Here is a 26,124-nt window from a genome sequence, read left to right on the forward strand (position 1 = left end):
CTTATGGGACTCTTAATTCAGGATTTAAGTGGTTTTATTTTTTTTAGGCTTTCTTTTTTAGACTTGTTTCTGTACAAAGTTTTAATACAGTTTAGTTAATACATTTTATATGTTAGTTTAGGAAAGCTGCTCAAGTGTCTTCATAAAGATGTGATCATTTCCTGCTTTTGAAAAATGTTTCCTACTTTATTCTGAATTACACTTTCTGTTTCACTCAAAGGGCTTAAGTATAAAGGAGGAATTTCTCAGTTCTTATAAGAACTTTTTTTTCCCCTTGGAAACATTAAAAAAGGATCAAGTTATTTCTTTTTACACTGTCATACTAGTTTGTCACTTCAGTAATAGCATGTGTGATGATAAAGCTATCTGAATTTCTGAATGGCTCTATGTTGTGGATATTTGTAAAGATAGTTGTAGGTCAGTGGCATCTGCAAATAGCTATATTATAGTATGTCTTCTATATGCCAGCTATTTTGGTTTTGCACAAACCAGAGTCCTGGGTATGCAGCCCCGTTCTACAGCACTTACTAGAAACTCTACTGACATGCTGTATATATTTTATTTCTGTTGTTGTTTGGCTTGTGAATTAGTATTAATAGTAAATTGAGAAACAGAAACTGGAAAACTTGAAATACTATTCAAATGTAGGACTTAAAATACTGTAAAAATTGTGCAAAAATATACTTTTGTTCTGAATATACATTTCAAAATGGTATTTTTTAATGACTTCTTAAAGGAAAGCCTTATTCAGTTATAGGTAATTGCTTATTTTACTTTTTTTTCTGGATTAACTAGTGTACTCTTCTATTTCAGAATGTATGAAAACATGTCCACAATGGTGTACTTAAAAGAAGAAAAGTTGGAGAAGCTTACCCAAGATGAAATTATTGCCAAAACTAAGCAAGTGATTAATGGACTAGAGGCGCTGAAGAATGAACACAATTCAATTTTACAGAGCTTACTTGAAACACTGAAATGTTTGAAGAAAGATGATGAAACTAATCTGGTTGAAGAAAAATCAAACATGATTCGAAAGTCGCTGGAAATGCTGGAGCTTGGCCTTAGTGAAGCACAGGTAAAACGGCAGTAGAAATAAAGCGCTTCAGACTTTGCAGACTGAGTGGATGTAATGGGGCTGAGACATTTACGTTGTTACTGTGTGTTAAGGAAAAAGACTGCTGTAATTATAATAGAGGTAGATACTGTGTGTCATGCTGCATTACAGAACTAACTATGCATTCAGTATTAAAGCACTGAAGCTCATAACTGAGGTTCTTGCTTCAGTGAGGCAATTACTATTTTCTGTTTAGGCTTTTCCATGGCACTAGGCAGGTGATGTTTGAGTAGCTCAAGAACTGGGCACTGGCATTTTAACTCTAAATTATTGCATAGGGAAGTCTCACACCCACACGGATTAGTTTGGTCCAACCTTTGAGCCCTGCTGTAACCTTAAATTCATGTATATAGTCCTGCTAAACCATAACTGAATCTAAACACAAGGTTGAGTTGTGTACAGAATCTGAACAACTTAAACCGATGCAGTAAAGAGAGGACTCTGAGCTAATTTCTCTGAACTATGTTAGTCAATGAAGGTATCATCTGTAGAAGATGAGTAAAAAGATGCATGTTCAGTCAGGATGGCAGGACCATTTACAGTCCAACTTCAGGGTATTTTGTACTAGGTCAAAAACCTGAAACAATGTGATGCAACACAGCCATCAGTATAAAATGGCAAAGTGTTTGTAGTTGAGTTGAAAATGCCAATGAGTCAGCTCTATATTAATAGGCTTTATATTGTTTCATAACTGTGCTCAGCCTTCTCATCTGGATCGAGCCATTACTGTTTGGTGATCTGGAAGTTGTGTGCATTGGGTCATGGTGAATTAAGGCTTGAAAGAATGAACAAATATGGGTTACCAGACGTGGGAACGTAGAGCCCGTGGACATAATGGTACAGACTGTCAGGCTGTAGTGTATTGTACAAGCTTTGATCCTTTATGCTGCCAGAAAGTAGAAGCTATATGGAATAAAATTGCTATAGTTACTTTTAGTGGGTGTGTGTAGAAGATCTGAGAGTTGAATGAGTAACTTCTCTCTCCTGAACTTCAATGTGATATTGGGACTCCAAAAAAACTAGTTCTGATTCTTGGCTCTATCAGGTTCAGAAGCCTCAGTTGCAGATGTTCCTGCCTTTTGTGCCCCACATGGTGTTTTGTGAACTGGGGTGACGGGGAGCCAAGACATCTGCATTTACTGCCTTTGTTAGGAAGCCGATTCTGCTTTACACTACTACTCTCAGATGTGACAAGCCTACTCTTCCTGCACACTTTCAGTTACATCAGTGTAGTAATTTTTTTTTTTTTGCAGAGTTTAAGATATGGAAATACCTTATAGATGTTTTTGTGACATGGGTATTGGTATGGTGACATAAATGTAGTTCCATGAGAATGAAACTCAGATACAGATTGAGATTACAAAGGATTGTAGTTTGCTATAGTAACTTGTACAGTGTTGAGTGTGTTGACCCTATTACCACAAATTTCCTAAATGTACTTTCTGATACTACAAATGCTACTGTTTCAATAAGGCCAAGTAATTTAAATGATTAACAATTTGAAAATGTAAATAGGTAGGTGCTGAAGTCTGGAGATTTGGACTTGGAGTTTTTCTTACGTTTATTGAAAAAAAGAAGTAATTTCTAAAAGCTTGATGTATTTTTTTGAAGCTAAAATTTCAGTTAAGGACATCATCTGTTTCACGCGAAGTAGTTAGTTTAAAAACACTTCAAGGTGACTTTCTTTTAAAGAAACATGAAAATGAGGAAATTAAATAATAGGAGCTTGGGTGTGTCGAATTAATCTGAAAGAAGTATTTTATTATCACCAGTGGCTCATTATTAGAAGATGTATTTGTTTGAATTGTTATTAGCTGCACTGTGTGTATCAGTGGGATATTACATAAACTGTGTAGGGAGAGTATCTTCTGTATGTAGTGTTTGGCTTTCACTTAGCAAGCTCCTTTCTTGTTTAACTTTGCTTTGCAAAAAATCCCTGATCCAAGTATTCTGCTATTACGGCTTTTATATTTTTTGTCCTTAATGTGACAGTTCAAACACATTGAAAGTCTGCACCCTCACTTTTGTGTATATGTAAAGTGCTTATATAAATGGTGTGTTCAATTGCATGTTTATATCTCAGTAGGATAATTGTCCTTTTGAAGTAGTATTGTTATGCTGAGGTGTTCATCTTTGTGAACTGTAAGCATGTATATGATTACTTTTCTGTCTGAAAGCTGCTAAATTAGAACTCTGTTAGTTCTTAGGTTGTTTTTGTGATCTTTCAAGTTAGAAGTATTCATTTGTGTTAGTGGAACAAACTGGAATCTCTATTTCAGTAATGTAAATACTAGTTTAAATTTTTTGTTTTAAGATCTTCAGAGAACTGTAAACCAATTTGACTTCCGATAGCATTGTGGAAAACAGTCATTAGTAAATAGTTCCTCTAGGCTTAAGTCTGGCAGAACAAATGGTAAAAAAAGTTTGGAGGAAAAGTAAGAACCAGGTATATAGAGAGGAGAAGTCTATCTGTTTAGCAGGTTTCACAGCTGACAGGTTTTAAATACTAAAAGGCTTTTTTGTTAAATACAGGACATCATGCTAGAGGAAATATATCATGTGAGAATTTTCTGCTTTTCAGGTGATGATGGCATTGTCAAATCACTTAAATGCAGTGGAATCAGAGAAGCAGAAATTGCGTGCTCAGGTTCGCCGGCTATGCCAGGAAAATCAGTGGCTACGGGATGAACTAGCCAATACACAACAGAAACTACAGAAAAGTGAGCAATCTGTGGCACAACTGGAGGAGGAAAAGAAACACCTAGAATTCATGAATCAGTTAAAAAAATATGATGATGATATTTCACCATCAGTAAGTAGCTGTATAGTAAAACTCAGTTTCCATTTACATAAATCTGATTAGTTACCAAGAAATGGCAGAAAGAAGCTTTTTAGTTGTCTCTTACGTAAGATTGTCATGGAAACACTTAGTTTGTCCCAGTGTCACACAGTTTACAGAAAGATTCTGAGATACCAGTTCATTCTATTAGAGAGTAAATGTTTTACTGTCTGGAGATAAGTTTTGGTGGTATGGGGTTTTTTGTTGTTGTTGTGATTTTTTTTTTTGTTTGTTTGTGTTGTTGTTAGTAACTTTGTATCACATAAGCTTGGAAAAAAAAAAGAAAGCAAAACACAAAACTGAACCAAACCAAACATTTCCCTGTGTAAATTGAACAGTTAGAATAAACAGGGAATGTAAACCTTCTGAGATTCTAAGACCGTGGGGAACTTGGTGTTGTTTTGACTGCAAGAAAAATATTTAATATTTCTTTAGTGAAACCAGTGTGTATCTTTTTTATCTGTTGAGAACTTACTGAATCCCCTTTCAAGACCTTCTGCTAGATATTGTGATCATTTGCACGTTTTCTGTTTAGCTAGTCCATTGTATTACATACACTTAGATTCGGAGAGAAAATGGATATAATTTTAATTTACAGCAGTAACATCACTTAAAGATTTCTGAATTGTTTGCCCTTCTTGTTATTCTTCTAATTTGTTTCCTTAAGTTAGATGGCACAGTAGAGAAAGGTCTCATTTTGTGCATTCAGACTTTCTCAGCTTTGTCTTGGAAAGAGGAGTTTTTCCTGAACAATTATTTCAGCAACTTAATGGTGAAAATGTGTGCATTTTAGTCATGCTTAACTGACTGCTTGACTAAATTCTTTTTAGTGTATCATGAGTAGTGAGAGTTGTTGTGGTTAGTTGCATGTGGAACTTCTCAGTGCTATTTCATGAGTTGGTATTTGTAGCTGAATGCTGTTAGTGAAACCTGTTTACAAAAGGGGCAGCAGGAGGGTATATTGGAATTTTGATGTGTTAACTGTTGAATTGTAATCTGTAGGTGGCCTAAATTGCACCATTTTATGAAGTTTAACTGGCAGGCAGGGTCAAAGCCAGCAAAGCATCTTTATAGTTTCACTAACCATATGGACAGTCCCTGTTGTTAGCTTTTGAAAGTAGTCAGTGGTTTTTGTACTCAGTATGAGGCTGGAATTAGCACACCTAAAATTATGAACTTCCCATCTGAGGTCTAGTTCCATCAGCCTGCTGGTTTTGCAGAGCATCCACTTTTCCCCTATTGTATTTGAATGCCAGCAGCAGTTGCCTTACTGGATGGAGAGCCAGAAGAGGAGGAATGTGTTCAGCTGCTGGGTTTTCTATTTGCTGAGATGAACATTTCTGAGAACTTGAATTGTTTATATTGTGTAGATGCCACATTTTAAGCAGCAGGATTGAGGGAGATTGTGGAATTTGGAATTAACATTGGGTGTTTAAAATCATTATACATTGATGGATTGTGTATGATTCCAGATGGAGACTGTTGGAGATGAACTTCCTTCAATGTGTTGGTGTTTTGGTTTTTGTTTTTAATTTTGAACCTTCCAGATCACAATTTCAAAGTCTGTTATTTGTGCAGAAGCTGAGTACTCAGAAATTTAGGTCTACTTACTCTTCTCCCTTGTGTACCTATAAGTGCATTTATGACTGAAAAAGTACAGCAGACAGTTCTGTATTCAGTAGTACTCACTTTTCTCTGGGTACTTTCATTAGGTATAATGTCCCTGTAAGAATAGCAAATGTGTTCCTCTGTCCTGAAATTGAGGCTGAAATCTAGGAGACCTGATTTCTATTCCTGGCTCTTCTGAAGGTGTCCTGTATTGTTTTGGGACAAAGTATGTAAATACACTTGAACATAAGGCCTTCGTAAAAACTTCTGTGAGGAATGTTATTCTTGCCAGTTCCCAAGTTCTGGGTGTGAGGTTTTCCCTTGACATTGCTAATTAAGTGGACTGTCTATGCCTAAGTGTAACACTTTGTTTGGGTTTGGGGTTGTTCTATAGGAGGATAAAGATACGGATTCCACCAAAGAGCCTTTGGATGACTTATTTCCCAATGATGAAGATGACCAAGGACAAGGAAGTAAGTGTACTTCAGGTTACTATGTTAGTGTATTTTTGCAATGCAAAATATAAAGATACTCTTTACAGAAATTAATCCATGCTTGGGGATCCTCTGGTACACAGTAGGAGTGGTGAATGCCTCTGCTAGAGTTAAGGAAACCAATCATTGGTATACATTCCATACATTGATAGGATAGATGTGAGGCCTAGATTTTAAAAGAGAGTTTACTAGCAGTTATAAAGTTATTGGGACTGACCTCAGTTCAAAATTTGTCCCACAGTTTCCTGTGGGCCTCAGAATGGAAAAGGTTTGTTCCAAGTGACCAAAGCAGATTCTGAAATATTGAAGGTCAGGAGTGATGAAGTATGTAGTGAAGTCTGAGAGGTTTGGTAGTATCATTGAAAGGAGCCATTAAACAGATAAACCTTGCTTAGTGAAATTTTTCTGTATGAGTGCAAAGCTGATATTATAGAATGTATTGATACTGTAGTGCATATGCAGTGTGCTAGCAGTATAATGGTTCTTAGCAGACAAATGTCTTAGAAGAATTGGCTAAAGGATCCCACAGAATTTTGCTTTTCCTTGATGGGCCCATAGAGAAGATACACTACATTCTTGATAGCCAGCAATAGAAGGAAGATTTAAAGAGTTCAGAATAGGTTAGTGTTGACCATGAATTCCCTCCTGAGCTCATTCTTGCTTCCCTATAGTAGAAAAGTTGAATGTCAAAGCTGTCTGTATACCTGCATAGTCCATCTAACTTATTTTCCAATTTGCCATGTGTCAAAGTTCACGTCAGTGATTTCTGTGACCTCCAAGAAAAGCACTGAAATACTTTAGAGCTTTGATAGGCAGTGTTTGTGGGTGTAGGCTTGAAATTTTATGATTCCACTGACATAATAAGGTTCCCATTTGTTTTGAGAGTGGGTTTTTTGCTTAATAGAAAGTCAGGCTCACAGCTGGAGCCCTTATCCTGTGTGGTGTCTAGACCTTAATGAAAATGAGTGAGAGGATCTTTTTCCAGGCTCCCCAGAAATCACCAAGGTGAAGATAGAAGGGGTTGTAGATTTTGGAGGAGAGTGGGAGGGTGGGAGTTGAAACAACCAAAAGTTAAGAGCTACTGAAAAATAAGTGGCTAAGCCTGAGAGTTAAGTAAAACCGAAAGGCTGACACTGACTTTGACTCAGTGCCATTTCTCTTGCACCTGTTTCAGTCCTTTATGTGCCAACTTTAAATACTCCTTGGTATAGTAAACAAAAAGGGACAAAAAATTAGTATGTTTAGAAATGAGAATAAAGGAAAAAGGACAAATAATTTGAGCTTTTCTGCAAGTATTTGACTTGTATATGTTAATGTTCCTGTCCATAAGTCAAGTATTTGTTAGTGCAAAATTATGATACAATCTGAAAAATGTTAAGGATTTCCTGAGCTGAAACAGTTTCTAGCTTTCTTCATTGGCTTACTAAATTTGACCCTTTGAGCTGATGGATAAGTCAAATAATACAATATTGGACAGAATATGAAGACTAAAACAGCCACATTTTCACTGCTCAAGACAGCATGACTGCTCTGAAGTATGTTTGGTCTGAAGAAATAAAATTCATTGAGTCTCATTTTGTGTCATTGGGCAATAATGTTGGATGTTTTAGTTAGTCTTATTTTAAACAGCTTGAAATATTGTTGATTTCTTTCAGTTCAACAGCAGCATAGCAGTGCAGCAGCTGCTGCACAACAAGGTGGCTATGAAATTCCAGCAAGATTAAGGACCCTTCATAATCTTGTAATTCAGTATGCTTCCCAAGGTAGATATGAGGTTGCTGTACCTCTCTGTAAGCAAGCTCTTGAAGATCTGGAGAAGACTTCGGGTCATGATCATCCTGATGTTGCCACTATGTTGAACATACTTGCTTTGGTGTACAGGTTTGTATACTGACAGAGATAAATACCAGTTAAAAAGTTAATATTCGGCTACAACCTGTTTATGTTCAGAGTAACACTTTTTGCCTGTCTTATTTTGCATTCCATTTATTTTCCTTTCTATTTTTTATTAAAACTCTCAAGAGGGTCCTGCCATATTTATGTCTCCCTGTACTTAAAAGTCAAACAGGTTGCTGCATGTTCCTTTGCTTTGGAAGTGAAGCTGATTTTGCTTCTTTCCTTTTTCCTACTGAGGGTGCATGTCTTGAGTACCCATTTACACATAATCTAGAGGTATAAACTGGACAGCAGTGTAGAAGTAGTACATGCTGGTCCTCAACTGGCAAACTACTGTTACAGACTTTCTAAATGTGTTCTGCATTACTCTTTTTTTGTACTAGCAGTCAGCTTAGTTTTTGTTACTTTCTTTTCTGAATTCAAAGTATTAATTATGACTCTTTAAAATTTAGAGACCAGAACAAATACAAAGATGCAGCAAACCTCCTGAATGATGCCTTGGCTATCCGCGAAAAGACCTTGGGCAAAGATCATCCAGCGGTTTGTATACATGCGATATCACATTTTTGGTTGTGTTCTTCATTGAATTTTTTTCAACTCATTCTAATATTAAACTCAACAGGAAAGTTTTTAAGACCTGGCTTATCTCTAAACAGTACAGGTAGGAGGCCTCTTAAATATTTGGAGTACCTTTTGGGCACCACAAATGAGTTGCACATACTTGATTTTTGGATTGCAGAGATTTTCTATGGGAAATAATTTTTGAAGATTCCAATTTGCTTACTCAAATCATGTCATTAAACTCAGATTGAAGGGATACTTTTGATTTGGTTTACGGCTGCTTTTAAATTATACATAAATCAAGATTTTGTGGTTAATGTTCAAAGTTTTCATGATCTCCCACTTTATGTAGCCTGTGTGAAGCAGAGCAGCTCTGAATGTAGATGTGAGAGGTAACTGTGTGAGAGAAGAGTGTATGGAAGGAATGTATGCACTAAAACAAAAATCCACAAATGAAGCAAAAGTATTTCATTATTTCATTGTCAACCCTGTGCATGAAAAATTTGAAATCAATGCATTGCAGAAGCGTTCATTTGTCATATGTTTGTATTAGCAAATTCCAATGTAATTACTATTTCTGTACTGTTGGCAGGTGGCAGCAACTCTAAACAATCTTGCAGTACTTTATGGAAAACGAGGAAAGTACAAAGAAGCTGAACCACTGTGTAAGCGAGCTCTGGAAATCAGAGAAAAGGTATGCGTAGAAGAATACAGGACTTTTGGAATGTTTGGTGGCTATTTGGTTTTTTTTGTGTTTTTTTTTTTTTTTTTTGAGGGAGACTGCAAAATTAAACACTTACTTTCTTTTCTGAAGTTTTGATTGGGTAGATCTGCCAGATAAGCTGCAGAGTTAGCAATGCCTTGCTAGTTATTGGTGGCTGAAATTCAAAACAGTAGTGAATTCCAGTAGGCCTACAGAGTTGCTGGGGCACTCAGGGTGTATATACTAATTCTGTATTTGGTAATTAACCTTCTTTACCTTTTTCTTTCCCTTTTGATACTTAAGTAATCTTGATTTGACAAGAGCATTGGAATTACAAATGAAACATAGTTAATATTTTAAAGTTGATTATTCTGTGGCTATGTGGATATTTATTCTAGTCTGTGAGACTGAATACCTGCATCTTTAGGCTTTATGTAATATGCTATATATAATGTTATACTACTTAAATTATTCCTGTTATGAATTGTTCTGCAAAACTTTGAATTTGCAAGAGGATTGACTGATTTTTCATGTCTTTCAAATGCAAATTGTCATCCTCTAGTGCAATTGATGAGGAGTTCAAACTAACAGGATATTGCTTAATGATGCATTTCTAAACCCTGACTTGACTGGAGAATGTTTTAATACAAGGCATTTCTTTTCCAGGTCCTGGGGAAGGATCACCCTGATGTTGCCAAACAACTCAATAACTTGGCTCTACTATGCCAGAACCAGGGTAAATACGAGGAGGTTGAATACTACTATCAGAGGGCACTGGAAATTTACCAAACTAAGCTAGGGCCAGATGATCCAAATGTTGCAAAAACAAAGAATAACCTGGTAAGCTTTTTATAAAGAAAATCTAAGAAAAAGTAAAATTTTCAGATGAAATGCATCTTTATTCAGCATGTATTGTATTTATCATTTATCAGGCTAAATAAAACTGTGTACTCATATCTTTTGGGGGGGTATTTTGTTTTTAGGCTTCCTGCTATCTAAAACAGGGCAAATTTAAGCAGGCGGAAACTTTATACAAAGAGATTCTTACTCGTGCTCATGAACGGGAATTTGGCTCTGTAGATGGTAAGACTTTGAGTCCCTAGATTTAAATGTGTTGAATTTTTTGTGGTTATTATGAAACAAAATCTACAGAAAGTTAATGACATTCTGATTAAAGTTGTTGTTTGCATGAGGTAGACTTAAAAAATGAGGTTATAGATGTGTTGAACTACATCATAAGAAAGTGTTTAGATACAGCAGTAGCATTTGATTCAGAAGGAGAGCTTCTCTTACATGAAGTAGACAGGATAGGTTTATGGGTTTTATGGGTTGCGTTTTGGGTGTCACTTATCATAAGCCAAACTAACCCAAATTTTGGTAGTTTTATGGCAGCAGAAAAACGTATGCCACTTTCCAGTCACAGAAAATGTCAGTGAAGGATTTTTGACAATATAATAAATACACTCTTAATGAGTAGTTGAAGAATGGGGAAAATAACCTTCTATTTTGACTTTCACTATATGTTGAAGTTAAATGCATTTTACCAACTACAAGTCAGGATTTTCATTGCATTCCTTGACAGTAGCATATGCACCACTTACTAGATGTCAAAACAGTTACAATAAAAGAAAGAAATGCAGGTTTTCTAGCACAAAAGTAGGCATGTGGTGAATCAATGGCAGCATGTACTTGACTTCAAAGCTTCTGAAGTAACTGTTTCTAAATTCTGATAAGACTGAAGACAGAATTATAAAACTGTAAAAGAAGAGGTGCATTTTTTTTTATCTGATGCTTATGCTATGGACAATAAGCATTTTTGTGATGGTAATAGTAGAATTTTGTGGTTCATAACTTTCTTTCAGGATAGTTTATTGTTTCTGTACTTCTATAATACTTTCTTCTCTTTGATCAGATGAAAATAAGCCTATTTGGATGCATGCAGAAGAGAGGGAAGAATGCAAAGTAAGGCCATTGTAATATTTTTTTTTTTTAGCTTTTAAAACCTATTTAAGCTACAAATCAGTTATTTTTCTTCAACACTATTTTTTTTTAATTAGGGAAAGCAAAAAGATGGCACATCGTTCGGAGAATATGGTGGCTGGTACAAAGCCTGCAAAGTTGACAGGTGGGTAATTTCTGTACAGGACAAACAATAGTGGCAATACCCAGTGTCCAGGGTTGTCAAGTTAAAGCATCTTTAAAAGTGAAACCAAACAAGCTGCACGTTTGGGACTAGAAAAAAATGGTAATATTAAACATTCAGGCTCCAAGATGGGGTTTCAGGAGCACAGTAGCAGTTTTCAAGTCCCAAGGCTGTTTTTAATCTAGACTGGTTATATCTAGTAAGTAATATAAAAATTCACCGGTTGTGTTCTTGGCAATTGCTCACATGGAAGCATTGGTCACTTTTCATTCTTTTTATACCATTGGTTGGCATACATGTACTGCCTGCCCCAGCAAGACCTCTAGAGAGGCCGGGAACAAAAAGGAGACTCTGCAAATAACTGTGCGTCAAGTTTTCTAGCTGGCAAAAGAGAGCAAAGTTAAACTGGCACACTTCAACATTAGTTAAGTTTCTAAAGAATGGGGAATATAGTTCTGTGTGAGTGAAAACATTTACTTTAAAATGGAAGAGAAACGAGATGTGGATTATACTTGGCAAAGTATTTTTTCTTTGCTTGAATTTTGTTCCTTAACTGCCTTTTTTAATGTACAGGTGGTAACATAAAAAACCCTGCACCTACTAATGCTCAGTGAGAGATGCTTCCTCAGTGTTTGAATTCTTTATATTTAACAAGCAACAGAGCCTTTGTACTGTTGAAATCTGCTTTTTTTCCTCCATCCTGAACTCTGAGTAGCATACATTTTGTTAGTTTGGTTTTCATGTACTAGTTCGTTCTGCTGCATGAGGAAATCTTTTTCTCTGCTGTTACTGGAAAAAAGCATCACACAACAATACAGTGACTAAGCTAATTCTCATTGTGTCATTGAAACAAAAATGTCCTATTGGAGTAATGGAATATGTGATTTTATTTTCTGGAAGCTTCAAAATTACTCACTTGGAAACACTTGGATTGAGCAAATTTACAACTTGAGATGCATCTGAGAAGCAAAAGGATGTAGCACTCCAGGTTTCTCTTGAGTGAATATAGAGGCTAGTTACTGACTTCCAGTTCCAGGGCTGTTGACTAATCATAGTGAGAGCTGTTAATGAACTTGGAAAAGGCTGTTAACCCCCTTCAATGTACATGAAGTACAGCATAGTATATGTCAAGAAAGACATTAAATAATTACAAAAATGTGTTAAATACTGCAGTAATTTAGGTTTTTATTAGTTTGTGAGTTGAGAAGAGTTTGGTGTATGTGTTTATGATACATATAAAAACTACTTTTGTGTGTCTTTTAAATAGTCCAACAGTAACAACTACCTTAAAGAACCTTGGGGCACTTTACAGACGACAGGGCAAATTTGAAGCTGCCGAAACATTAGAAGAGGCAGCGATGAGATCTCGTAAACAGGCAAGTATGAAAATTTGTGTTAATGATATTTCTGCATTGTGGCCTTGCAGATTTGCTGCTTCAGTATCTTACCTACATTACAGAATATAGACATTTCTAGCTAATCAGTGTCTGGTGCTTGCTATTGCCCTCTAATTTCAGTCTGAACTGCTAATAATCCGATAACATCTTAACACTTGCAGACTGGTTAATTACTAGGGCACTGGCACCACGTACTGGAGATGTGATTCACATTGGGGGTGAAATTATGTGGAAAATGGAAGAGAGGAAAACACTGTGCTGGCCAGCAGTCCTGAACTGGCTATGTGCCCTGGGAGACAGACTAGCTAGAGGGGAAAATGAAGACTTTCTGCTGAATCTCCTTTGCCATTAATGCTGTTCTATTTTTAATAAGGAGCTGTCAAACTTAACAAATGTTCTGTTTCTGCTTACAACTGACTGACTGGCACAGACCTTTAGAGCTGTTTCTGTTACTTCAGCAAACCCATGGGATGGATATTACAATTTGAGGGGGGACTCTTACTCTTTAATGTGGAGAAGTTCTGTGCTGTCTCTGTGTTCACAAATCTGTTCAAGTAACCCTTTGTCAGTCTTAGAATGTGGAGAGAGTTTGTTTTTGTTGGGATTTTATTGGCTTTTTGTTTTTCCTTTCCCTTTTGGATTATTTGATACAATGACTTTTATAACAGTATATAGGACTGGATAGGCAAATAGGGGTTGTCAGGGTTAAAATGGAAAAGCAAAACAGAAAGTACAAGTGAATGTAAAAAAAAACTTGGAAAGTTCAATTTTAATTTCATTTTTATGCAGTGGTATTGAGACATTTGTGTTTTTTCTCAGCAATGGTTTGTTTTGTGGTTGCTTATTTTTCGTATATATCCATGTAAAACTCTAAACTCAAATTCTACATACAAGTAAACTGACTTAGATGATGGACCTTATCTTTATTAATAATGTACTGGTTACACTGATCTGAAGTCATAGTTAGAGAATGGTACTGCAGTGTTTGAGATATATATATATATATATATATATATATATATGTAGATTTTTGGAAAAGGGACATAGCAAAAATGTTCCTGGCAAAACCAAAGCTCTTCAGTGATATCAGCAACAGTTTATTTTGATAGAAGGTGGCATAAGTTCTGTCTTCCACAAAAATTATGGAAAACTTGTGTTTGCCATATAAAAGTGAGAAAACTTGGTAAGAGGCAGCCATGAATCTGGGTGAAAAATTCTTCAGCAATGAAAATTTGAGAGTTGTGGGGAAATAGTTGATAGTGATACTTTATTTTACTGAGGGTGACTTCTCACATACTTGTACTGAAGGTTTATTTTCAGCGTTGTCATTCAAATGTGACTTGAAAATAAGAAATGAACATGCTCTGCATCTTAACATACTTGCTTTAGTTCTTAGTTTTATTGTTGCCGCTACATATGATCATTTTTCACTATGAACAGACACAACCATTTTTAATTGCATAATAGTAATTAGAAGACTGGAAGAAACTGAGCATGTAGTTATGTTTGTTCAAACCAGAGCACCAGATTTGCAAGTTCATACTTTTACTAGGAAGCTTAAAATTGATTATTTGGGAATTATTGATGGGAAGAACTTGCTATTGGAGAATCCCTCTTTTAGAATGCCTGTTTAATCAGTCAACTTCTGACTTGTTTTATCACTACAAAAAGTTTATCTTTTTTTTTTTTTTTTTCAATTGAGCCTGATGGAGGTTTGCTGGTGCTGCTACTTTATTTTGTTAAGCATGCTTCAGATTTTTACTGGTGCATCAGATACCCCCATACCTCTATACCATAATATATCACACTACACACAGCACTAGATTTGGACATGCAGGAAACAAGACTCATACTAGAAGCATTTAACACTACCTTTTTATTTTACACTATTAAAAGAGGAGAGACAGGGTGAATGCATTTCCCATTTTGAGCTAAAAGCAAAGAGGTACTTTTGTTCACTAGTGTGTAAGAGTGTCAGTCCTCCACAGCTCTCTTCTCTTTCATGCTTGTTTTGTTTGCTTTAGCTCCTGAAATCTGTATGTGAGGTTCTTTGTCCTTCATCTTTTGTGACAGAATCAAACTAACTGGGAAAGTGTAGTTACCTGACCCTTCTTTGTTTCTTTATTTTTAACGTGTGAGGTAAATAAGAGATGATAGCTTTGGAACAGATTAATACAGTTTGTAATAAAATTAAACCTTTTCCCATTTTATCTAATTCTCAGGGTCTTGACAATGTTCATAAACAGAGAGTTGCTGAAGTGCTGAATGACCCTGAGAGCATAGAAAAAAGGCGAAGCCGAGAAAGCCTCAACGTTGATGTGGTAAAGTACGAGAGTGGTCCCGACGGAGGCGAGGAAGTGAGTATGAGCGTAGAATGGAATGGGGTAAGTACAGTACACAGTTAAAGAAAATAGCCTAGATAAAAGTGTCACCATAACAAAAATGGTTATCCATGCACCAGCCACCGTCTGTTCAGTATTTTCTTGGATGATCTACTTTGTATTTTGTCATCAATTAAGAGATTATTAAGGTTTTGTTTACCATAACATGATGTAAAAAATTGTGATATTTAAACGTTTTAAAACATCCTTTCTGTTGTTGTCCTCAGCGGTGAAATTTCTTCAAGAATATCAAGCAGTTGTATTTAACTCTTAAGTTATTTAATGCTGATTGAGTGTCCTGGTGATGGTCTGGTGTGCGGTTGCTTGTCAGTGTTTTCTTTTTACTGGTAGAAACCTTCTGGCAATTAACTTATGTTTGCCTTTGACCTTTTGATACCATATGTGTCCGTATTTTAAATCTTTCCTTAAAAATACTGCATCTGCTGGGATCGCAAAGAATGTTTGCTGTGGAGGTGTATTTTGTGTTAGCAGTTTTAGAGTAAATTAAAGTGATCAGTCTAACACTAAAATGATGACAATCTCCTCCTTACCCAATGTAACTTTTCAAGCTGCTGTACAATCCGTTTTAAGGGGCAGTGCCCTCACATAACAATGAGAGTAACTTCACGTTTCTTAAGTGAACTGCTAATACTGCTTCCCTTGCTTAAAATTTGCTGGGAATCAGGAATTGTTCCTATTTGCTTCCCATATATTGACTACATGGTATACACTAATTGTCATAAAAGAAAACCATATATATAATGTATATATGCATATATACGCATTTTTCTAACCCTTGGTTTTGTTTAACTAGAAAGACAGTGCAAGCTCCCAGTTAGTGATGTGGCTTATGTAGTTGTTTGCTTCTGTCACTAGCTTTCCCTTGCTTTATCCCATTGCTAGCAGTGGGATGTATAGTGCACTGTTAACTAACTCCCAGCTGCAGTTTTGTTAGATTATAAAACTGGTGTTGCCTGCTTTTGCTTTATGGGAGGGGAAGTAGCCTACTTTGCAGTATTGAGTGTTTTGAAGTTTCATTTCTCTTGCAATAGCAATCTTTTTGTTCCTTGTTTTTAGCCATGTGAGACAGTTTAGCGTTCCAAAGAAACCTTGATAAAATTCATACTGCTTTAGTCATAAAGGAGAATGCTCTTTCCATCTTTGCTTTTGTCTCTTATTTTCTTGGCATTGGTGTTTTCAGTGCCAAGACAGTCAATCAGCATCTACTGTGAATAACACTGCATCATTAATAAAGCCAAAGTAAGGTTGGATAACTCCTTTTTTAATTCTCATTTTGCCCATTCAGTGTTAGAACTGTGTACTGTACTCCTCCTTTAATTTTTGCTTGACTTTGCATGACTGTATGTTCTAAATGGATTAAACTTTTTTCTATTATTGACATTAATTAAAGAAGCATGAAGGGTTTGGATTTAAAGGGCCTTCTGTGGAAAAGCAATAGACAGTATTTCTAGGTCGATACTTGAATCAAACTGGATGATAAAATTTGTTGATCAGAAAAACTAAATTTTGACCTCTCAGGGCAAACAGACTTCTCTCATTTTTAGCATGCTGAAGTAGGATTGCTTTATTCTCATTTTCATGATTTCTTTTCTCCTCTTAAGAGAAGGTATTTTGTATTACATGTCTTACATGAAGTGGGCAACTCTCTCTCCCTCTACCCTGCCTGGTGTTCCTATCTCAGTGCTATTATTTCCCTCCACTTCATATTGTGTAATTGTTTTTTTACCCTTGTGTGTTCCCTCCAGACAAAATATTCTGATTCATACAACAGAGGTGTTTGGTTTTGTGGTTTGGTTTTTTTTTTTTTTAATTGGACAGTTACTTCTATGGGCAGAGCCTGAAGAGAGGCCTGCCTTTTGCCTTTAAATTCTTCTGAAGTGGTCAAGCTGACACTTTTTTTCTTAGCTGTCAGAGAACAAGTGTTTTTTGTAAAGCAACAAATTAAAAAACAATTACCTTGGAAGATCTACGGATTGGCTTCCATATGGAATGCAGTCACTAGTAAGCATTGTATTCTTTGATGTAATGGTTTACGTTCTTCCACAAAGAACTGAAATGCCTACTGAAAGTAAATCTGTCATTAGCTATTAAAGTGAACATGCTGAGGTTCATGTGCATGTTTACAGGTTCTGTATAAACTTCATCCCTTAAAATTAACCAAGGATACTTGGCTGCAAAGAAATAGTTTGTCTTAAAAACTTAGGGTAAAAATATAAAGATTATTATTTCTTAATTTGGTCATACATTAAAAATGACAGTGGATATCTGTAATTGCAATTACTTCAACTGATCTTCAAGCCAGTTGCAGGACAGATAGAAGTCATGGTACAATAATTAATTTAAGATAATGTTTTTAGTATGAGGAAGTATCTTTTATTTTTCTAAACTATATGCTGCAAAAACACAAGCTTTTGGGCCTGTCAGAGTGCTTTCAGATGTGATATGAAAGCAATAAATTTCACTACCACAGACTAGCTGGTAAGAGTCACTCTTCTTTAATGTGAAGTATCAGGCAGCCAGAGCAGCATTGTAGAAAACAACTACAAAGAACAGGAGATGATAATGGTGGGGAGGTGTAAGTAAAAGTAATAAGGTGATTCTCATTCTGAGTGACATAAAAATCAGCAATTAATCTTTGTCATAGACATCGCTGTGTCTGACTTTTTTTGTTTGTTTGTTTTTTGCTTACATTGGATTTAGGAATTTTTACTGGGCTTTTTTACCCTAAACTCATGTTTTAGAGGTGTCTTGTTAATTGTGCAATCAGTGTTTAACTGGGAAGTTCAGTGTTTTTATTTCAGATTGGTAGTTCACAAAAGCTTGTCTGCTTAGGCCTAATGTGCTAGATAGCATACAAAAGTTATACTCTGTATCTATCAAATTTGTCTTGCCCTTGTTCATGGAATCCTTATCACTGCTACAGCATCACTAATTTAAGACTGTAGGAATAATGAGCCTTTTCACTCATCTCATACTTCTAATCAGAGTTTAGATTTCAATTTACTGAATCCTGCAAAGCTTAAGTCTCTTTTTAAGAGAGCAATATGTGCAGTTTAGCTTGAAACATAAACAGTTAACATTTGGATCTTGTAATCACTTGGTAGCAAGGCATTTTGCCATTTGCAGGAATCATTTTAATTGTTGTTCATTCCAATTGCTACAGCTGAAGGCTCTCAAAACTGTTATCTTAATATTATCAGTAATGGTTTCTGTTCTGACACTGAGAATGAAAAGCATGTAAGTTGAACCATGGCTTGTATTTGAAGGTGGATTCTTTCAGCTGCCTTGTTGCATTAGAGAAGGTACAGAAGTTTCCACTTGGATTATATATGTGTGTGTGTGTATATACATATACACAAAGTATTCATGAGGCCAGATGGATTTTAATTCTGTGAAGGAATGAAACAGAATTTTGTCTGGAGGTTAAGGGAGAACACTTTTCTTCTTGCAGTTTTGTTTCAAGGAAAATTGCTGGCAGAAGTTAAAGCTGAAATGAATGCACCGTGAATTGTTCCTTTCTTCTAATTTTTTTGTTTGTTTGTTTCCTTTATTTCTGTGTTAATGTCAGCTGAAAGAAATAAAATCCTTTCTTTGTTTACAAAATGTAATACTAAAGTTACCCCTTCTTAAAGGTGTTTTGTACTTCATACAAATGCTACCTTAATGCTCAGCATCATTCACGCTCATTTGTAAGTTGCATGTCATGCATTAGTCACATGGCAAAACCATATAAAGATGAACCTTCTGCTAATTGCAAGGGCCTGCACATTTTCCTTAAGGACAGTTCTGATACACCAGAAAAATTTCTTTGACCTAGAAATACTGTAACCATAACTGTTCAAAATTGAAAACTGTTGAATTTTTCCCAACAGTTTCATTCAGTTTTTCTCTCTCCATTTCCGACAGGCCTAGATGCCTTTTGTGATTCTTATACTGTCTCCTGCATGACGGGCGTGCACCATCTTCAAGCTTTAACTTCTCTCTTCAGTACTGACTGCTGTGTTTTAGCAACCCCCTTAAGATTCTTGTTAGAGCTACACTTCCCTGTAAACTCGCCATTCCTTCAATGCTGGTGTCTCTTTTGGTTTTCTATTTCTGTACATGTGTAGCTTTGCCAGATATGTACCTAGTCATACAAAATGTTATTACAACCATTTGCTGTGTAATACATTAGTAAAACAAAACAAAAACAAGTTACAATGAACTTTATAAGTAGCTGTTCACTATGGAAAAAAGGTAGTTAAAAATATCACACAAGGTATTACTGAAATGGCATGATGGTGATCTTTACAGGAGAAAAACCAAATCAGTAAAAGTAAGGCATGTTCTCCAAGTGCTTTAAAATATATTTAGAGACCTATTATATGGTTAACATCAATATGGAACTCTGGATGTCTTCACTTAAGATTATTCTAAGGTAGCGTTGCTGTTTAGTCTTTGTGTGAGATTTTGGCAATTATGCTTTTCTCTACTAATCTTGGTGTTCAGTGATTTGTGTATTTGTCTAACTTCTAATAAACTCACTCCAACTCAGGTGTCTGTCTTTGTCTGCTTAGTAGTACTTTACTTTCTTCTTTTACAATTCTTCTCTAATAATCACCGAAGATTTCTATGAAATAGGAAGTGGTCACTTCTAATCTTACTAAACTGTTATGTTTAGGGTTTTTTTTAAGAGTGAAATACAGAATTGTGGTCAGCTGGAAGTTTCTTTGGCTCAGCACAGCAGTGGAAAACATGAATGAAATGTATGAAAAAGTACTTCCATTGTGCTTTATGGTTTTTTTTGGTGAAAGTTAAAATGAAGGCCATGAGTTTAGGCATTCATGTTTCTTACCAGAAATATTTTTGTTTAAGGGTTTTAGGATTAAACAAACGTGTTTGCGAGTAATGTAGATGTTTAGAAAAAATAAACCTTTTTTTTTTTTCTTAGACTGGTGAAATGCTTTTGCTTGAGGCTTGTACTGTATTAGCCACACTGTGCTCATGAAATGGTGACAAGGTGGTGGTGGTGAATGGTTTGACTGCTGCGCTGGGGTTTTGCTGATTTTGAATCATGGCTTGAGCATGTCTTCACCTTTTGGAAATCTTTGTTACAGTTTGGAGGGAACCCTTTCGTTTTGGTAAAGTTACAGCTATCTGATGTCCTGTGTTTCGGTAGTTGTACCACATATATATTAATAGCAGTCTAAACAAAACTGTTTCATCAATGAAATGTTTTTGAGCCAGGTTTGGGGGAGGGCAACAACCTCTTGCACTTTCACATTTGTTCAATTTTTTTCAGGATGGCACTGGATCTTTAAAACGCAGTGGTTCCTTTAGCAAACTTCGTGCTTCCATTAGACGCAGCAGTGAGAAGCTGGTTAGAAAGCTGAAGGGAGGAAGTTCACGAGACAGTGAACCAAAGAACCCAGGGTAATTATCTATTCTTAGCTGTGCTGGTGTGCCCTCCTTCTGTGCCTCCACTGTAGACTAGGGCAGTGAAATCAGTGTCAAAAATCTGAAACAAATCTGACTTCTCTCTCTTTCCTGTTTACCATATCATTATGGGTTTGGATGTACATATTTCTAATAAATGCATAAAATATTAATCATTTTTTGTCTGCTGTAGAGAAGTTTAGACATTAAAAGGCACTACTGTTATTCATAATAGCATTTGTGGGTGTTCCCCAACATAATTGCTATCAGTTTGGCAGGATTTTTTTCCCCTTGCTGTGTAAAACTGGAACTCATTTAGTTGACAGGAAACAACAATGTGTATTTGAATTTACACTTTAAACTGCTGTAGCAGCTGTATCTATGAGTAATATAGTAGATGATGATGGTAGTACCTTAGCCAGGGATCTGGAGATAAATTCAGGCTGATTTGGTAATTAATTTCACTGTTGACTACCAGAGACTTGATGCTGCAGGCACTGAATCCAGTTCAAGGTCAAAAATTCTTTTGTGTTTTTTGCTGCATCATTAGGAACTGCCTCTGAGATGACAGATTGGGAGTAAACTGAAAAGCATGTGATACAGAAGAAGGAAAGACACAAATGTCAAATGATTTAGGGAAAGCAAGCAAATGCAAGCCAGAATAAACAAAAGGGATTCCTTCTTTGTCTTTAGTATCAACATTTTTATATGTTGATTTTCTGTTTCTGTTCAGTTCTGTCCAGAGTTCATACGTTGTAGTTCAGGTATATTCTTACATGGATAGATGCATCTATTCATAGCTAATCTTGTGTTTTCTCCTCGTTGTGAGACATGGAAAGGTTTTCAGTATCTTACACAACTTATTCTCTGTAGTAAGTAGAGCTAACTTTTTCTGCAGATAAATTAACTCTTGTGATTATAACTGTAGAAAATTATGCTTATGTATAACTGAAGACATTTGGCTTTGCAGTGTGCTGTAAGAACTCCTCTGCCTTTTTGTCTGCACTTCAGTAGTGTTAGTCCATCAATGCAGAAATGACCTCTCCATATTAACATTAATTATGCTGTGGGGTCTGTATCACCAGATTTCCTCATCTAAAGATATTAATGTGTAACGAATTTGAAAATAAGGCAGTATTTTTCTTGCTTTCCCTTTTTGATAAAATGGTATTCTTTTTCAGATGTCACCATAGTTATGAAAGAATAATTTATTCTTAAAACTTGTAATAAGTATATTGCCTTGACAGGCATTTATGTAGATATGCATGTTGAGTGTGAAAGACGAATAAATATTGCAGGTTTTTTTCTTGTAAAATACAGATGTTTTTAAATCTTAATTTATATTGCCTGGTTTTAACAGCAAATGCAAAGATTCCTAGTATTAAACACCAGCTGTGTTGATCATGAATCATAGCTGTAAGCATTGATATTCCAAGAAGTAATTTTGATTTCTTTTTCTGAAGAAACTTCAGTAATTATTTTTATTTTTCAGTTTAATAAGAAGGATATTCAGTTTCTATAATGCAGACCTTTTGGGTTTAGTGTGTCTAATGGCTGAATATTGCAATACTGACATAACAAATGAGTCATTTTTGTTATGAAGTCAGCCAGTCTAGGTACAAGACTTATCCATTCTACGTAGAAAACTTATCTTCCTCCCTCTTTACCAGTATGCCTCTGTATTCCCTGCCTGTGTCTCTAGGAAGGCTTTTTTTTTTTTTTAATGGATTCACACCTGTTACTTATTCTGTGCTTCTGTAAATAGTTACTGACAGTGTGGGTATGGTTGTGAATGAAGAATACTCAAACAGAAATACATCAATATCACACCATGAAAGAAATATGTAGTTTTCATGTTCTTGTTTGATAAAGAAGGTTGAAGGGAATAAAGTGGAAAACTCATTAGGGAAGTTGATTCTTTAAATTCAAGCAAAAGCCTTTTTGACAAAGAGCAAGTCTCATAAGAACTGTTGAGACATATGTTGCCTGAAGCATGGTATCAGGTGTTTATAGTATTTCAGAATTCAGTAATAACTGAAGCTGGCTTACTTACTGTTAGGTTTGATTTTTTTGATTATTCACTTTTAAAAAAGTAAGATTTGTAAATTAAGAGGAGGGGTTGGACTAGATGACCTTCAGAGGTCCCTTCCAACCCAGACCATTCTATGATTCTATGGAAAAAACCCTCCACTTTTTTTATTGCTATTACTTATGCACAAGAAAAAACAACTGCATGCTACTTGTGCAATCATGTTTCTAACATGGAGGGAATTAAAAGTGCATTTGCCAAAGTAAAGTTCATAAGTACGTTTATTAAAAACAAACAACCAAACAAAAACACACACAAAACCAAAAAACTAAAACCCCAAACCAACCAAACCAGACAAAAAACCCACAAACAAACCAGTATCTCGTGGATGATGAAAAGTTTTGGGGTTTTAAATGTATTTGTATTTCAGCAAGAACCTAAAGTACTAGTGTAAATTTTTACTGGTGGATTTTCATTTCCCTGTAATGTTTTCCATAAACTTCTGCACTCTTTGGAAGAGTTTTAGATAACATTTTCTTTGTGTTTTACAGATTAACTTACTTTGACTTCCACATATAACCTCTGTTGTATGTGTTTCCTTGAATAAATGAGAGGTGTATATCATGCATGAGTCCTTGCTTTGTTGTTCTAACACTCATGTCAAGTATTTTAAATGGTGTGCATTCTAGCTTTTGAAATGTTCAGCTGTAGTGCTAGGTAAGCTTATGTTACGTGGCAGCTGTTGCCTGTGTTAGTGTTTTGGTTCATTATTCTGCTAAGCCTTGGCTTTATAAAAGCATTTTAAATTCATGCTTCACTTTGACAGTCTTGCTTCAGTAGAAAGAAAAACTGATTAATATCTAATGTGATCTGTATGGATAAACCTTTCCATGGTATTGGAAGACACTGGAAACTTACTTGAGGTAGCGCTGCAGGATTAGAGCCTAATTGTTTTGCAAATAGCTCATCAAATATGTACTCACAGCCCTCATTTAGTAGTTCTGACATAGCTAAAGAGCTAGTGAAAAATCAAAGCAAACATTCTAAGTAATGTCCAGACATTTTGTGAGATAAAGGACATCAGGCATTCCAGTTGTAGTCAGCATGATGATAGGAGGCTTAAGGTTAATCTTGAATTCCATTGCACACTTAAAAATATTCTTCTTACATTTTGTGTGTGTTTGAGAAATGTTGATAAAGTATTAGTCTTTGTCTCAAACAGCAGTAGATATTACTGTTAATGCTGTGATACTGTGATTGACATTAGCTCCTGTTGTAGGTAATTAATTTCCACTCCCTCCAACCTGTTGCTTTCAATACAGTATTCTAGGGCTATTATTACCAGTGCTTAGAGCCAAAAGAGTTCATAGCAGCAACCATCTTGTTTTGCTTCACTTTGAAATGTTTTAAATAAATGCTTTTTAAAATAGGTCCTGGAGACTTACCTAGATGAGGCAGAAAGTACTAACCCAGTGTTTGTCATAGTTTTCCCAAGTTAGACACTGCCTACATGACAAACTTATTCATGGTTCACATTTTTTTCCTAAACTCTCTGAATAATTTGATGCTTTTATACAAAGCTGCATAAAATCAAAAGTGAGAATTAGTTAATAAAAAAGATGTGATGTCAGTGTATTAATTTGATATGCTTTTAAAATTGAGATTTTGAGTTGAAGTGAAATCAGTTGCCTGAAATGTTTAAGCTCTGAGGAGCTTGTAATTCTTTTGTTTTTATATGTAATTTAGAACAAATACAAACCTAAGCTATGTAGTTATCTTAAAAGGTGTCCCTCAGACCATTGTGGAGGCATTGTTAAAACTCCTTTAGCTGTGCATTGCTTGTTGTGATACTTGTGGTTTTAGAGCTGTTAATTTTCAGCTATTCTGATCGGTTTATCCTTGCATGTTCACTGTCCTGGTTGCAGCATGAAGCGTGCCAGTTCTCTGAATGTTCTTAACATGGGTGGCAAGGCTACTGAAGATCATTTTCAAGTAAGAAGCCCTACAATACTATTACAACACTAGCTATCATCAGTAGGGTTTGAGATTAAAAAAAAAAAAGAGTATGATGAATAATAAAAGAACAAACTCCTAGTGATTGACAACATCCTATCTTGGCAAGATGTTTATAGCACATGCTTAAGGCATCGTTCCATAACACTTGTGAATTATGCTTAACTTTAAGCAAGTGCTTGAGTCCAACCAGTAAAGAGCACTGACTTTTATGATACCAAGCAGTATCTGGCTTAGGAGCTTCTAACTATTACAGCAGATATGAATCCTTTGGAATCTTATGTTCTTGTAAATGCTTCTTAAAAATACAAGAGTTTAAAGCCCAGTTTCTAAGTATTTGACCCATTTATTGCAAAGGGCCAAATCATCTTAATTGCTCTACATTTTCAGATCCCCTTAAATGTGATTTCGCTTGTTTCTGAGGTTGTACAGGAACAGTCTCTAAAAGTTTGTCTGATCTATGTTATGCTTCTGCTAATACAAAACCTCCTTATTTTGCTTATCTGTACATAGTGTGCCCAATTGCTACTCGCCATTTCTTGGTGTTGCCTAATAAGTCACTGTTCCTTAGATTGTCCAATAAGCTAGCAATGTTCTGCATTCTAAACACTGTGCATTTACTAACACAGTAACTACAACTAATTATAAGATAAAATGGCTTCTCTACTAACCAAACTGTATGAGAGGATCTTCATCATGGAGCAAGAATGGCCCAACTGTATGGGTCTAATTTTCACTGTTGAGTGGCAGAAAGGCATCTTAACTTCATTATTTTTAGTGAGCGTACTGCAGTTCTCTGTGAAGTGTGTGCAAAACTTTGCTTAGAGTGAAGTTCAGCCAAAATCCAAAAAATCCAGGGTGAAGTACAATTCTTTGCAGCATCAAGGCCAAGGTGCTCCTGAACCGACTCCTTTGTATATAATTTGTGTGACTTCCAGAAGAGTGGTTTATTGTTTCTATTAAAATTAGTTCTCACTCATGAACTTTTGTGGTTCGCTCATTATAGACACTCATGGCCATTCCCATAGATGGGCTCTTGCATTTCTGGTACAACTTGGGTCAGGATTGTAAAGGGTGTGTATATATACATAGCAAGAGACCTTTTCAGTATTGCTAATTAAAAGTTGGGAAAAGGATTTTTATTATATACAGGGGGAGCTGGTGTGAAAGTCCCCCTACCCAACATGAACAAGGCTCATTCTCCATAGTTCCTTGTATTTCTTTGTTCCTGTTTGTTAAAGCCAGTAATTGTGTGTGTGTGTTTGTTTTAACTACCTGGACATCTGCTTAATTTATTTATTTGTTTTTTTTTTCCCCTTCACACAGGAGCGAAATAATTGTCTGACAGACTCGAGAGCTCTGAGTGTCAGTCATACTGATTTGGCGCATTGAGATTCTTGGACAGAAGCTAGCTAATATTCCTTTGTGAATAAAGAAGCACTGAGACCTTCAAAGCTTTGGTTCCTCATCACTATGCATAGGAACACCGACTTTGTAGTTTGTTTTTTTT

General features: G+C 35.7%; 1 protein-coding gene across 7 annotated transcripts; it reads left to right on the forward strand.

Annotated features, from left to right (window-relative positions):
* Window positions 1-814: 814 nt before the first annotated feature.
* Window positions 815-26,124, forward strand: KLC1 (kinesin light chain 1). 7 transcript variants are annotated; one of them, XM_054400388.1, is made up of 15 exons: window positions 815-1,075; window positions 3,696-3,926; window positions 5,956-6,034; window positions 7,711-7,936; window positions 8,404-8,491; window positions 9,105-9,206; window positions 9,882-10,055; window positions 10,199-10,298; window positions 11,128-11,177; window positions 11,273-11,340; window positions 12,626-12,738; window positions 14,904-15,139; window positions 20,439-20,569; window positions 24,527-24,593; window positions 25,941-26,124. In XM_054400388.1, exons 1-15 carry the CDS (start codon window positions 815-817, stop codon window positions 26,004-26,006), a joined length of 1,992 nt encoding a protein of 663 aa, XP_054256363.1. In that variant the 3' UTR covers window positions 26,007-26,124. The 7 variants fall into 7 exon arrangements, with proteins under 7 accessions (XP_054256363.1, XP_054256364.1, XP_054256365.1 ...); XM_054400389.1 differs by having other exon boundaries at window positions 14,904-15,112; XM_054400390.1 differs by having other exon boundaries at window positions 12,626-12,734; window positions 14,978-15,139.

The sequence above is a fragment of the Indicator indicator genome, chromosome 4 (assembly GCF_027791375.1).
Source record: "Indicator indicator isolate 239-I01 chromosome 4, UM_Iind_1.1, whole genome shotgun sequence".
NCBI classification, from domain to species: Eukaryota; Metazoa; Chordata; class Aves; order Piciformes; family Indicatoridae; genus Indicator; species Indicator indicator.

Excerpts from the sequence above, each read along its gene's own strand:
- KLC1 (XM_054400388.1), top strand. The coding sequence starts at position 815 with ATGTATGAAAACATGTCCACAATGGTGTACTTAAAAGAAGAAAAGTTG. Across the intron at positions 7,937-8,403 it reads ATACTTGCTTTGGTGTACAG|AGACCAGAACAAATACAAAG; the intron begins GTTTGTATACTG and ends TTTAAAATTTAG. Across the intron at positions 11,341-12,625 it reads AAAGCCTGCAAAGTTGACAG|TCCAACAGTAACAACTACCT; the intron begins GTGGGTAATTTC and ends TCTTTTAAATAG.